Genomic DNA, 14,015 nt, shown 5'->3' with positions numbered 1-14,015 from the left:
AATCAGAAGTTATGGTCTGTGTCGGTACCAATGGCATGGGTAGAAAGGGTAACAAACTCCTGTAAAGTGAGTTCAGGGAGTTAGGTGCAAAGTTAAAACACAGGACCTCCAGGGTTGTGATCTCAGGATTGCTACCTGTGCAGGTGTGGCCAGAAATAGGAAGATAATACAGTTTAACACATGGCTGAGGAGATGGTCCAAGAGGGAGGACCTGATTTTTGGATCATTGGGCTCTCTTCTAGGGAATGTGGGACCTGTAAAGATCGAATGGTTTGCATCTGAACTGGAGGGGAACTAACATCCATTGGAAAGGTTTGTTAATGTTGGTAATGGTTTAAACTAGAGTTGCAGGAGGATGGGAACCAGAGTGTCAAAGCAAATAATGGAGTGGTTGTGGGAAAAGGTACTGGTAAGCTAACATAAAAAAAGTCAAAATTCCAGAAGTTGAACATGGTGGGACTAATGTTATGAGTTGCATATATTTCAATGCAAAGAGTATTGTAGACACAAAATAATCTGCAGATGCGGGGTCCTGACAAAGGGTTCCAGCCCGAAACATCGACTGATCTTTTCCACGGATGCTGCCCGACCTGCTGAGTTCCTCCAGCGTGTTAAGAGTATTGTAGGAAAGGCAGATGAGCTTAGCGCATGGATCAGCATGTGGAATTATGACATTGTAGCCTTAGTGAGATTTGGTTCAAGGAGGGGCAGTACTGGTAGCTCAATGATCTGGGACTCTGTTGCTTTATGCATGATAGAGTGGGAGGGATGACATTACTAGTCAAGCAGAATGTCATGGCAGTGCTCAGATATGACAGATTAGAGGTCTCGTCTAATAAAGATATATAGGTGGAATCCCCGACAATATATGGAAAGCTAAAATCACGTATTGTCATAAAATTATGTTTCTTCAAACACACTGTGATCTATCTACAAATTTGCTCCTCTAAACTCCCGTGATTATTGGGTAGGCTATAATATAATCCCATTAACATGATCATCCCTTTCTTATTCTTCATTTCCAGAATTAGTATAAGAATCAGATTTAATATCACCGGCCTATGTCATGAAATTTCTTGTTTTGCAGCAGCAACACAGCATAATAACATAATAGCAACATAATAATAAAAACCAAAAAAGAAAAAATATATTAAAAATTTAAATTAAAAAGAAGTGCAAAACCACAGCAAAAAAAAAGGGGAAAAATAGTGAGATAGTGTACATGGCTTCATTGTCTATTCAGAAATCTGGTGCCAGAGGGGAAGAAGCTGTTCTTATCATGTTCAGTGTGTCTTCAGGCTCCTGTACCTGAAAATCCCAGATATCTCATATTGTGTTTACTGTATGGAGCACAATTCAGTATCTTTAACATACTTTGCAGCCCCAATTTAATACATGCATTATCACTGAAGGTATCAATGGTTCAGTTTTTAATCGCTTGCAATGGCTGACTCAAGTTTTTTTATTAAATCTGTTTCTAGTTTCCTGTAAACATCTTCACTGCAGTGTCCCTGCAGATTATTTCCTCCTCTACTTTCATCCCCTATCACTTGCTCTCAAGCTTTTCAACTCGTCACCTGATTTCACAGAAGGAGCAGAAGCAGACCCAGAGTGGCTGTGGTGATGCAGGCACAGGGTAATTTGCATGAGAAATAATGGGATAGGATCCAGTGGAATCCAACTTTTCACCTGCCTTAACTTGCATGTCTCTTTTCCAAAAGCAGGGGCTTGAATTAAATGCACTTCAGCATTGAAGAGTTCAAAGAGAAGAGGCAAGTTGGCTTCAGGCAGTGTCCCACTGAGGCACTGCCTTTCGAGCACCACTTATTAAAGCTATTTTCAAGAGTCTCAAATGCCCCTTTCAGTAATGGACATTTAGATACTATACAAATAGATTTACCAAGTCTGAAAGAAAAATAAATATAACTAAAAACACAAAAATACTATGTAACGTTTTTAATTACTTTTTGAAGTAAAATAAATTATGTAACTTAAACATTTAACTGAATGTATATTTCTTTCCTCCCACCCACCATAGGGTGAGTAACCCCACTTTTCTTTGGACCAGCTATCCTAGGTGGAAGTCAGAAGGTGGGATGCATAACTCTCAATGGAATGGAGGAGAAAAAGAGAAAATACTGCTTCTGTAATGGCCAGCACAAGTATAGTAAAACGTACTGAAGAAAGTTGTGAAGGTTACTAAAACAATGCAGCTTTAGAGCTTTAGGTCCAACGGTGGAGCCAGCAGGAGAGCAAGGAGAGGTGCATCAGTATTTAATCTCCTAGTTGTTTCAATCTGAAATGAATTGAGCTGTGAATAGCTGACATCTCGGGTTCTCTGCAGAACCAGCTGCTGCCAGACAACACAACCTGGCTCATTACATTTCAGTATCATTTGAGTCACGTACTAAGGATGAAAGCAAAAAAAAAACTTTCTGGTTTCTGCCAAATATAGTGAAGAGATGCACATATAGTATTACATTTTTACTGTTGCCATTAAGAAATAATTTCCTTGAAATTTTTCCTTTTTTTCAGACACATCTGAGACTCCAGGCAATCGAGATACTGTTACTCAAAGTGCATTGATTTCCATGAACTTCACAACTTCCTTCAGTAAGTTTTACTGTGCCTGAATTGACATTATTTTCTCTTTCCCTCCCACTCCAGCCCCACCTCACCTGTCCCCTCCCATTTCATCCAGGTTTCCAGCATGTCTGAAATCATCTTACAATACATAAAGTTTGAGAGATACTTACTTAGACTTAGCTTCCTGAAGTAAGTTAGGATCATCTGTGGCAAGGTAAACTCGCTTTTTGTCAACCACCATCTTGCGAGCAAGGAACTTGTAGTGATCTTCTACATGTGCCATGTATTCCTCAATAGGATGATAAGCTGCTTCCGTTCCAACTTTATCCGTGCGTCGCACATGAACACTTGTGAGGATTGAGAGAGGAGAGCATTAGTACTGCCCCATTTGCAAGTTCAATTCAGTCAAATTCATTCACAAACTGTTCAATCTGCACAGCTTGGGCTTTAAGAATTTATAAATGATCAATAGATGACAAAATAAAAATCCTCTGTGCATTCAGCAAAACTATTCCATCAGACAGATTATGGATTTATATGACAAAGGGGGAATTACATTTTCAAAAATGTCAAACAAGTATTACCAACCATCATGAAGAGATGACAACTTGCAGAGCCCTTCAGATGAAGAAATTAATGTGATTTGCAAAATCTCAAAAGGTATTTATCAAATGTGGTAGCTTAACAATGGAGACACTATTATATTATCAGTATTAACAGTTGTATATTAAATCCATTTTTCAGTGGAGATAAATAAAATATTACCAACAAAACTGGCTGGATCTGGCTCCAAATGAAATCTTTAGTTTTAGGATAGAGTTTTAGTAGCTAAAATTTTCAAATAAACATTTTCTTAAATTTATTTGCAGGGGAAAACCTCTGCTTAAATAGTGCACTTACCATGGCATCATTTTAAACAGCAATATTTTTGACTATTGAGCATTATGGGATTTATTCCAAGTTTACTGGAAATAAAGACAGCACACTCTGGCACCGGACACACTGTAGATTGAAGTGAATGCCAGTCTCTGTCCTTCTTTCTGGAAAAACTGGTTTTCAAGTGAACAACATCTGCTGAGCTACTGAGTTACTCTATCTTGCTAACGCCAATGGGTCTCATTTTTGCCTGCCTCTTGGTGAGATATGAAGCATTACTTATTCCATTCCTACTCAGAATCCCCAGCTCTTTATCTCCATATTCAATGTTGACAGTTGTAGCAATATCACTTCCTACTCTTCTTTTAGAATTTCAAAAATACTGCATGCTGCCCTCCCTTCACCAAGTCTTTCCTTCCTTATCATGTTTCACCATCTCTAATGCTATCATCTAGAATCTACTACAATCCCTACTGACGCTCACAACTATCCTCCATCCCTATTCCTATGAGGGAACTTCTACATCCTCTAAGTTTCTCTCTTCATGCATCACCCATGGAATATGCAGGAATTTAAAGTTGATTATATTTGGAGTCTTTAAGAACACATATTTAGCATACACACATGTTCAACATATGTATGTACACATGGATACACCGGCGCATGCTGAATATGTTTACTAATTATTCAGGGGAGCATAAGTGGTAAAAGACTCATTCACATGTCTACTGCAGCATCCAGTCAACCCATCTCCAGTCTTTTTGTATGCATCCCATGAATTAACTGTTCACATTCCCATCCCTACCTGAGGCCTTCTCCTTTGATCTTTTGTCCTCTCACTTTCTCACCTTACTTTGCTACCACTTAAGAAATTCTCCACCACTCAAAACCTGTCACAATATTTTCAAATTGCCACAATTGGCCACCGATTTGTAACATTCTGATGGTCCATGTCCTGATTGGCATTTCCCATGTTCTGCCTTTACATCAGACTTCTAGCATTTGCTGTTTTTTGTGTTTCTTTTGTTTACACTAAAAAGATTGTAAATATTAACGTTTAGTCATGTTTTCACTTTAGCCTAAATGAGTTGCAAGTAGCACAGGCAACAATTGTGCAGGGCAGAACTCACTTTGGCAAGCAAGAGGCAAAAGAGTGCAATAAACTCTTTATAATTTACCCTGTCAAAAACTCCATCTCCTGCATTTTAATTCCAGGGGATTCAAAAAGGGTTGTGCCTTATCTGATGTTGTTTGCCTGGGAGTATCTACTCAACATTCAACAAAGGGGTGGTGAGGATGAGAGGGTGGTGGTGAGAATAGATGGCTGGGAACTGGATGAAATGGGAGACTCCGCTCCATCAACCACTGTAAAAGGGAAGCCATACTTCCTGAAAAAGGAGGACATTTCACATGCTGCGGAAGGGAAGGTTCAGCTTGAGAGCAGTTGTGGTGGGGACAGAGAGACCAGGAGAAAGAGATGGCATCCTTACAAGAGACAGGATGGAAAGAGGTGCTACTGAGGAAGCTGTGGAATCAGTGGGATCTTTGCTTGCAAGTGCTCAACTTGTACTCCACACCATTGACAAATGGGCTATCTCCACAACTCAGATCATTAACTATCTGATTTGCATAGCACTGGCCATCTAATTGCTGACATGCTTATTTGCTCATTTGAGCTGTTGTTGTCACGGACCTGAGCCCATGTGACTCCTTGATTCACTTACTCCTTCCCACACACCACTTCCTGTGCCCTGCAGCTGCAGGGAAGTGTAGTGCTTGTCCTTTCACCTCCCTCCCCTCACCATCGTCCAGGGACCCAAACAGCTCTTTCAAGTGAGGCAGCGATTCACTTGCACCCCTTCCAACTAGGCCTCTTCTACACTGGAAAAACCAAGCATAGCCTATGGATACCACTTTGTGAAGCACCTGTGCTCTATCCACAATGGCCACCTCGAGCTTCTGGCTGCATCTTATTTTAACTTTTCCAGCCCCCACACTGTCCTCCCTATCCTCAGAATTCTTTGCTACAGTGAGACCAAATGCAAATTGTAAGAACACATCTCATATTCCACTGCAACCCAAAAGGTACGAACATTGACAAACAAGAGAAAATCTGCAGATGCTGGAAATCCAAACATTGCACACAAAATGCTGCAGGAACTCAGCAGGCCAGGCAGCATCGATGGAAAAGAGTACAGTCGACGCTTGGGGCCCAATTTTAAATCTGTGTCTCCTGTTTCACTCATTGGGTCCTTGAACCTGGTCTCCCATGTTACACTACTGTAGAACAATCCAGAATCCATGGATGAACTGGGAGAACCACTCTGTTTTAAAGTCAAGAACTGCAGCATTCAAATCAGATAACCCTGAGAATTACAAGAAATCAAGCTTAGCCCCTCCAATCACATTCTTCACAAAAAAACAGCTACCAGCAGTGCTAAGAGTCCAGCCATCAGCTGTGGCAGGGCTTACAAACTATATTAGGTTACAAAATAAAGCTGGGCATCACTGTCAACAACTGTAAACCCCTTAAGTTATTACAAACACAATAAAATCTGCAGATGCTGGAAATCAAAGCCACGTACACAAAGTGCTGGATGAACTCAGCAGGCCAGGCAGCATCTATGGAAAAGTGTAAACAGTCGACATTTCAGGTCAAGACCTCTCACTAGGACTGGAGAGAGAAAAAAAAAGATGAGGAGTTGAGTTAAAAGGTGGGGGAGGGAGGAGGAGGGAGAAACACAAAGTGATAGGTGAAACTGGGAGGGGGTGAAGTAAAGAGCTGGGAAGTTGATTGGTGAAAGAGATACTGGGCTGGAGAAGGGGTGAAATTGAATAGGAAAGGACAGAAAGCCATGGAAGAAAGAAAAGGGGGTAGGAAGCACCAGCAATGGGCAGGCAAGGAGATAAGGTGAGGGAGGGAAAAGGGGATGGGGAATGGTAAAAGGGGGTGGGGCATTACTGTACGTTTGAGAAATCAATGTTCATGCCATCAGGCTGGAGGCTACCCAGACGGAATAAAAGGTGTTATTCCGCCGACCTGACTGTAGCCTCATCGTAACAGTAGAGGACTGTCGCAATGAGATATGAACATTGAATTTTCCAATATCATTCTCACCAACACCCACATACCTGCCCACACACATTCACACACACACTTATGTTTTCTCTCTCTCTTTGTTCACATTTGTTTCTCTTTGTTGCAAGATGACACCAGAGCTCTTTGCAGAACCACTTGTCACTTCTTTTGTAATCGTTCTACTCACTTAAATCTAAATGGAATGTCTCTAAGGCTATGTCCACACTAGACCAGCTAATTTTGAAAACGCCCGTTTCGCATAAAAACGATAGGTGTCCACACCAGATGTTTTTGAAAATACCTCCGTCCCCATTAAAACAGGTATTTGGGCGAATCTCCTCCTACTGGGCATGTGCAGGACACATCTACAGAAAACAAGTGAAGACGGAACGGTATACTTGGTGCGCGTTTGTCCAGTTACAGACTAGAAAAACTTGAAAGGAAATTGCCAAATGAAGGACCGCTGTTGGCTCTCGCGCAGCAGGACTTAGAACTGAAAAAACAAATACTGGAGCGTATGGAGGCAACCAACAGGGAGTTCACGGACAGTGTGACCCGGCTGATGACGAACATTGAAAAGCTGACTAACTCTGTTGCAGAGGGATTTGCAATGAGGAATATGATGGCTCCCCCCAGTACTTTTCATCGCCGCAATACCAGCCTCACAGCCACTACAATAGCTACACATACGGACACACAGACCCCCGGGTGGCCCCACCAACATATTCCCCACTCCCACAGAGGGGTCACCCTGGAAACATTTCCTACAGCCATAGTCTCTTCACCGATGAAAGGGACGACAGCTACAACTAAAGGCAATAAGGCTTGTTACCTGGCAAAAGTGAAATTTGCTGTTACCTGCAAATTTGTTTGCCTTTACTTTTGCCATGTCTTTCTGTATTATTTTGCTGTAATTAACATGTGCAATAAAACGAGTTACTGGGCAAAAGTGATTTTATTTTTACCTGAATAAAAGTAAAACTTACAATTTTCCTTTTTTGGCCTTAAAATTTTCACGCCTATGCCAAACATAAGCTACTACTTAAATTGACATTTTGGAAGTAGTGACAATTGCATCTATTGAATGTTTGCACAAGCAAATCATTAATTAAGCACCTTGTTAAATGTATAAAACATGTCTGCATCAGTATTATCCTGTATTTCCATACAACATCATGACAGCGTTTTTAAAAAGCTCTGGTTACCCCATACACACTACACCGCCCAACTGACGTTTTCAGATTTACACACTCTGGAGAGCGTTTTAGAAAAGCTCCGTTTTTGGGGAGGAAAATACCGTTTCAGTGTGGACGGAGGGTCAAAACGAAGAGAAAAAGCTTCGGTTATGGAGTTATCTGGTCTAGTGCGGACGTAGCCTAAGAATACCTCACTGCACTGTTGTAGATGAATTGATCTCTGTGCAAATCAAGTTTTTTCTCTGTACCTTGGCACATGACAATAATGAACTGATTTATCCTTCCGATTCCCTTCCCCCCCCACCCAGTTTGTTCCATCTGCTGATGATCCTCACCCACCTCATCGAGTTCACCTATCACTTTCTCACCCTCCCTCAGTCTCAATGCAGGATCTCAACCCGAAATTCAACATATACCTTTTGTCCCAGATACTGATTGACCTGCTGAAACCTTCCAATGTTCTGGCTTTTGCTTCAGATTCCAGCATCTGCAGTTTCTTTTCTTTTCATTCCACTCTTCTCACTGCAAATTCTTTTCAAGGTATGCCCACTTTGAAGAAATTTCCTTTACCTCCATGAGTCTCTCTAATACGTTAACTAACATTTATCTTGCCATCGCTGGATCATGTGACCTTTCCTTCTTGCCTTAAGCTTTCCACTTTTGATTTCTCTTAAGGACCATCATGACCAATTTTAACTTCGACCATTCTATATTCCTCATCCTTTCTATCAACTGGCTGTTGTTTCAGGATGAAATGTTGGCTAAGAAAGCTCTGGACCACACCTTTTCTGACATGCTCATGTGAAACTCCAAACATCCTACTCAGCTCCCTTGCCATCAAATGTATACAACTTGCTCATCAGATATTGACCTTGCACGGATCCCTGGTACATCTTGAAAAGAACAGAGGGAGTAGACTAATGGTTTTCGGCAATCCAGTGCTTGTACAAGGAGTAGACTAATGTTTTCAATGATTCAGTACATGCACAATGGGCTGAATGGCCTCCTTCTACACTGCGAATTTCTAATCTATATAGCCCACATAATCTTATATTCAAACCAGGGACATCAATTTGGCTAAGAGAATAAGTGTTAGAAGCATTTTGATCTAAATGTAAAGGAACCTGTGCTATTAGTAAACAATCCTGTTGTCAGAAGAACTTTTTGGAACTCTTAAGGCATAATTCTTTATAACTATTAAAATATACAGATTTGATATAGCAGACAAAGATGTTATTGCCATTTCAAGTCGTCACTTTTTATTGTCATTTTGACCATAACTGCTGGTACAATACACAGTAAAAACAAGACAACGTTTCTCATGGTGCTACATGAACAATACACAAACTACAATGAACTACATAAAAAACAACACAAAACTACACTAGACTACAGACCTAACAGGGACTGCATAAAGTGCACAAAACAGTGCAGGCATTACAATAAATAATAAACAAGACAATAGGCACAGTAGAGGGCAGTAGGTTGGTGTCAGTCCAGGCTCTGGGTATTGAGGAGTCTGATGGCTTGGGGGAAGAAACTGTTACATAGTCTGGTCCTGAGAGCCTGAATACTTTGGTGCCTTTTGCCAGATGGCAGGAGGGAGAAGAGTTCATATGAGGGGTGATTGGTGTCCTTCATAATGCTGTTTGCCTTATGGATGCAGCGTGTGGTGCATCAGAACGAAGGGTCTCGGCACGAAACATTGACTGTACCTCTTCCTATAGATGCTGCCTGGCCTGCTGCGTTCACCATTTTTTTGTGTGTGTTAGTAGGAATTATACCAAACTTTGGAATTGAGTTGCAGTTGGTATAGAAGTTCAAAAATTCATTTAGATTTGGACTTGGAAATGGTTTCTTCCATTTCCTTTCTAGATAACCTCATACTGGTAAATAAAGATATAGATAAAATAAACTCATTTTAAGCTAATTTTGGCATTGTCATTTATGGTGTTTAAATTTGAATAAATGTGTACCAGATTTAGAACAGGCGTTGGTGCTGAGCAAAACTGATAAGGGTCTCTACCATTGACAGCTATTTGAAAATACTACATGTGCTAGTTTCAGTTTTTCAGAACAAATGGGCTTAAATTTTCAGTTTACATGGATCATAAAAAAATTAACATTAGCCCTCCTCAACCCTAAGTATAGAATTTCTTTAATAAAATTTCATGCTGGCAATAAATGACAACCATGCAGAAATATCACCCATTTATCTTGCTTTAACAATTTATTTTTGATTTACATTATGCTTGTAAGTAGAAAACTGAACACTCCCAAGCTTTGTTGAATGTGTTGATCAGTGGGATAATGGTGATGACCTTGTAAGACAATGGTAAACTTTGATAAGATGAAGTCACCTTGCTGTGTGTGTATTGGTGAATACTGATTTCAATTTGGTTACATTTTATAGCCTGAGTTCATCAGATGGTGGAGACGGGGAGCCTGCTACAAGGGCAACAACTTGCTCTCCATATTGTACTGTCCTGGTTGCATATCTAGACAGCTAGGACATAACATCCATGGTCAACCCTGATCAATGGAGGCTTTATAGAGACTGAAAGATAATGCATCTTGGGAGCATGAGGAAATTTGCAGATGCTGGAATTTCAAGCAATACACATTCTCTGGATTTCCCCTCCTCCCCCTTTTCTTTCTCCCTCGGCCTCCTGTCCCATGATCCTCTCATATCCCTTTTGCCAATCAACTGTCCAGCTCTTGGCTCCATCCCTCCCCCTCCTGTCTTCTCCTATCATTTCGGATCTCCCCCTCCCCCTGCCACTTTCAAATCTCTTACTAGCTCTTCTTTCAGTTAGTCCCGACGAAGGGTCTCGGCCCAAAACGTCGACTGTACCTCTTCCTAGAGATGCTGCCTGGCCTGCTGCGTTCACCAGCAACTTTTATGTGTGCATCTCGGGAGAAAAGTTTTTTAAAAATAATGTGTACTTGATAACACATTTAGTAGAAACTAAACAAAATACTCCAAAATTGAATGAAAAATATAAAACACTCATGAATTCAAGTCTTAATAATAAAAATATCTTTCATGTTTTTAAAGCTTTGTATGGAATATACAATGAAACGAATATACAAATAAACACAGAGGAACTAAAAAGGCATTTGCAAGGTGTAAGATCCCAGAAGATTCCACCATGACATCATGATGATAAGGCCAGGTGTAGTCTAATGATTCTATTATTGTGCAAGTGCTGTGAATGGGCTGCTATTACAATATTAGATGGAGTAAAGACTGTTGTTTTAAGAATTTTTTGAAAAGAATAGCTTGCCAGAAATGCACACAGGCTAAGAAATGTTCTTACCCGATAATTGGATGCCTGAAGCCCAGTTTTCTGGTTGCCTCTTCAATTTCCTTCTCTAGCCATGACTGTGGGCGTATTAAATATTTGACAAACTGTGAGACCCACCAGACTGAGGGGTCTCCATGTAGGTGAGTTAATCGATCTGCAAGGTCTTCAGGAATAGCCAAGGGCAGATATGGTGGTCGTGGATGAAGGCTATCAACTATTGGCAGTTCCACCACTTGGACATTCTTATCATTGGTCTCACCTGAAATATAAGATTTAAACACATGTGAATAATAGAGGCACGTCTTTAAAACATATATAATTATCTGCTTTTAGTATACATTGATAACAGATGTAGAATTAGAAATAAGAAGTGGAGAGGAAGTGCTGCCGGTGCTCTGCTTGGAATTGCAGTTAATTTAGCATCAGAAGAGACTCATTCAGGATTCAGATGGAGGTAAATAATAGAAAGTTAAAAATGTGAAAAGAATTGTTTTTAATAAAGTGAATGAAAATGGCATTGACTTTTTGTGTTTAAAAAGATGCTTGCAATTTTGTTGGCCAAATGACATTTTTTTTTGTTTGTCAAGTGAGAATTAATTACTGGGAGCTCATTGACATCAATCTATATTAATCCTTCACGAGAGCAGCTACTGGCACATTCGTGATTATGTAGTATAGGGCAAAACTCAGTGTAAACTAGCAACATACAGTAAGTATATCAAAATTAACAATTATTTCCAAAGGAAAGCTTGTTTGTCTAGTATGCCTCTATCAAACGATTCTGACATTCTTCAAGTGAGTGCCTGGTATTGAAAATTGGGAAAAATGTTATGGAGAAACACTTCCAGTCACTGTATGGGACAAAAACTTTCTCCATCTACGAAGATCAATCACTTTTTACAAGTTTGCATTTTTGCCTTGATGACTTGAGTCCACAAGTGTTTTGTGAGCTCTCAGGTGGATTATGAGGCCAATGTAGGATATGCAGATTTTTCCACAGGGTGTGGTTGATGGGTGGGTAGATTGTGATGCGATTTACTGCTTGTTCTGTGTATTCCCAATGTAAACACGCAAAACCCTCAATAATATCTCATCTACTGCTCCTCCACTTTGACTAGTTATGGGTTAGAGATTCCAGGAAATCAGTGAAGGCAAAGTATTCCTTCAAAAAGACTTTGAACACATCTTGATTCAGCTTCTGTACACCTGGCAGTCTCTTTCCAGATTTTGGGAGTCTAGTGTTCAGCAGGTGATACAGCTTCAACATTCAAAGTAAATTTATTATCAAAATACTTATATCTTGTGTCATCATATACTACCTTGTGATTCATTTTCTTGCAGGCATTCACAGTAAAACAGAGAAATACTATATAATCAATGAAAACCTACACTTAATAAAGACTGAGAATCAGCTAATGTGCAGAAGAAGACAAACTGAAAATAAATAATACTGAGATCATGAGTTGTAGAGTCCTTGAAATGTGAGTCCAGAAGTTGTGGGCACTGTTCAGCGATGTGTTAGTGAAATTATGCATAACCTCAACCAATTTACATTGGCATGCACTACTGTTCACTGACATAGGCTGGACAATACGGTCATGCACTAAACCATCAGAAATGAAATAATTTTAAGAAATGACTATGTCATAAATCAATGTATCTTTTAACTTGGTTACTTTTTGAACTTCAAAAACAACCATCTAAGTTATTTTGTTCCTTTGTAATTCAATGTAATGGTGGTGTTATAAAGCTGACATATTATTCAAAGATCGGTTTAAACTTTGCTCCAGCAAATGATACTGTGCTTCATGGATAGGAACCAATGCTTAATAGTCATAGTCATACTTTATTGATCCCGGGGGAAACTGGTTTTCGTATGGTGCAACTGTAACAAAAACCAATTTCCCCCAGGATCAATAAAGTATGACTATGACTCTTAAGTAAGTAATGAGATACAAAACAGCCAGGCAAAAGAAAAACAGATCACAAAATCCAGTTTCATTTCAAGCTCCGAATGAAGTATGGCCAAGTAGGTGCTTCCTAAGTGGCATAAAATGTAGTATACTTGAAGCATGAACTATGCTGTTTGCCAAATCAGCCAGGACTTTAGTCTGTGAAGAGGTGCTCCTTTCCAAAAGTTTGCAGAGTAGACAGATGATTACACCAAGGTACAGTGATGGTTGGAAGTCAGCACTTTCATTTTGGAGCTGAATTCGTTTTCTCGGCCTTGTGCACATTCAACAGCTGGCAGCAGCACTCAACCAGCTTATTTGGAGGTTTCCTAATGGGTTCACCTGATTGGTTTCAAAAGGAAATTGATATGATTTTACATAGTGTTGACACTTTCCAGATTTTGTTTTAAAGCCACAAACCTCTGCCGGGAGTGCCTGGCTGGTTAATGAGCAGAAACAATATAGATCAGAGCAAACTGTTGGAAGATAGACAGAGATAGAGAAGAAGGGGAAGCCATAGGGGCAGGTGTTGTAGAGGAAGATTCCAACATCAGTAGCCATCTTGTTCCAGGTGTTCAAATTCATTTCTGCTTTTTGAACTTCACTGAAGAACCATGTGTGGATTTCAAAAGTTAGAGTGCTTACACTTTTGGTAAAGTCCAAATGAGAGGATTCCAACTAGGGCCATATTGTAACAGAAAACTACAGACATTGAGTTTTAATCACTGTGTTTCTTCCAAGTTGGAAGCAATTACAACATCTCATATGTCAAACTATGGGTAGGTACTATATCTACTCTGAAGAACACTGCAACTGAAAGGGCTACCACTCCCTTTTCCTGAAGCTGATGTGGTGATCAAAATACAGCACAAATGCATTTAGTACAGATATCCTGGCAGCAGACACCAGGTCTCCATTCTGCAACAGTCTGCTATCATGATAAACCAGATGGTGATTTACAACAGGAGCTCTCTGCTGAAGATGTGGCTGAATGATGGTGCAGAAACCATGCATATCC

At 40.1% G+C, this 14,015-nt stretch overlaps 1 protein-coding gene across 17 annotated transcripts in view; it reads right to left on the bottom strand.

The window, feature by feature from the left end:
* The window catches only part of LOC140201702 (alpha-(1,6)-fucosyltransferase), an 889,182-nt gene that overhangs the window by 33,008 nt on the left and 842,159 nt on the right, over positions 1-14,015 (bottom strand). For all 17 annotated transcript variants that reach the window (XM_072266344.1, XM_072266353.1, XM_072266324.1 and 14 more), the window contains 2 exons: positions 11,058-11,304; positions 2,757-2,933 (listed from right to left, as the gene is read on the bottom strand). In XM_072266344.1, coding sequence (XP_072122445.1) covers positions 2,757-2,933; positions 11,058-11,304 — 424 coding nt within the window. The remainder of the gene's footprint in view (positions 1-2,756; positions 2,934-11,057; positions 11,305-14,015) is intronic.

This window comes from Mobula birostris, chromosome 1 (assembly GCF_030028105.1).
Source record: "Mobula birostris isolate sMobBir1 chromosome 1, sMobBir1.hap1, whole genome shotgun sequence".
Classification (NCBI taxonomy): domain Eukaryota; kingdom Metazoa; phylum Chordata; class Chondrichthyes; order Myliobatiformes; family Myliobatidae; genus Mobula; species Mobula birostris.
Note: the sequence above shows the minus strand (reverse complement) of the source record. Positions and strands in the feature narration are given on the sequence as shown.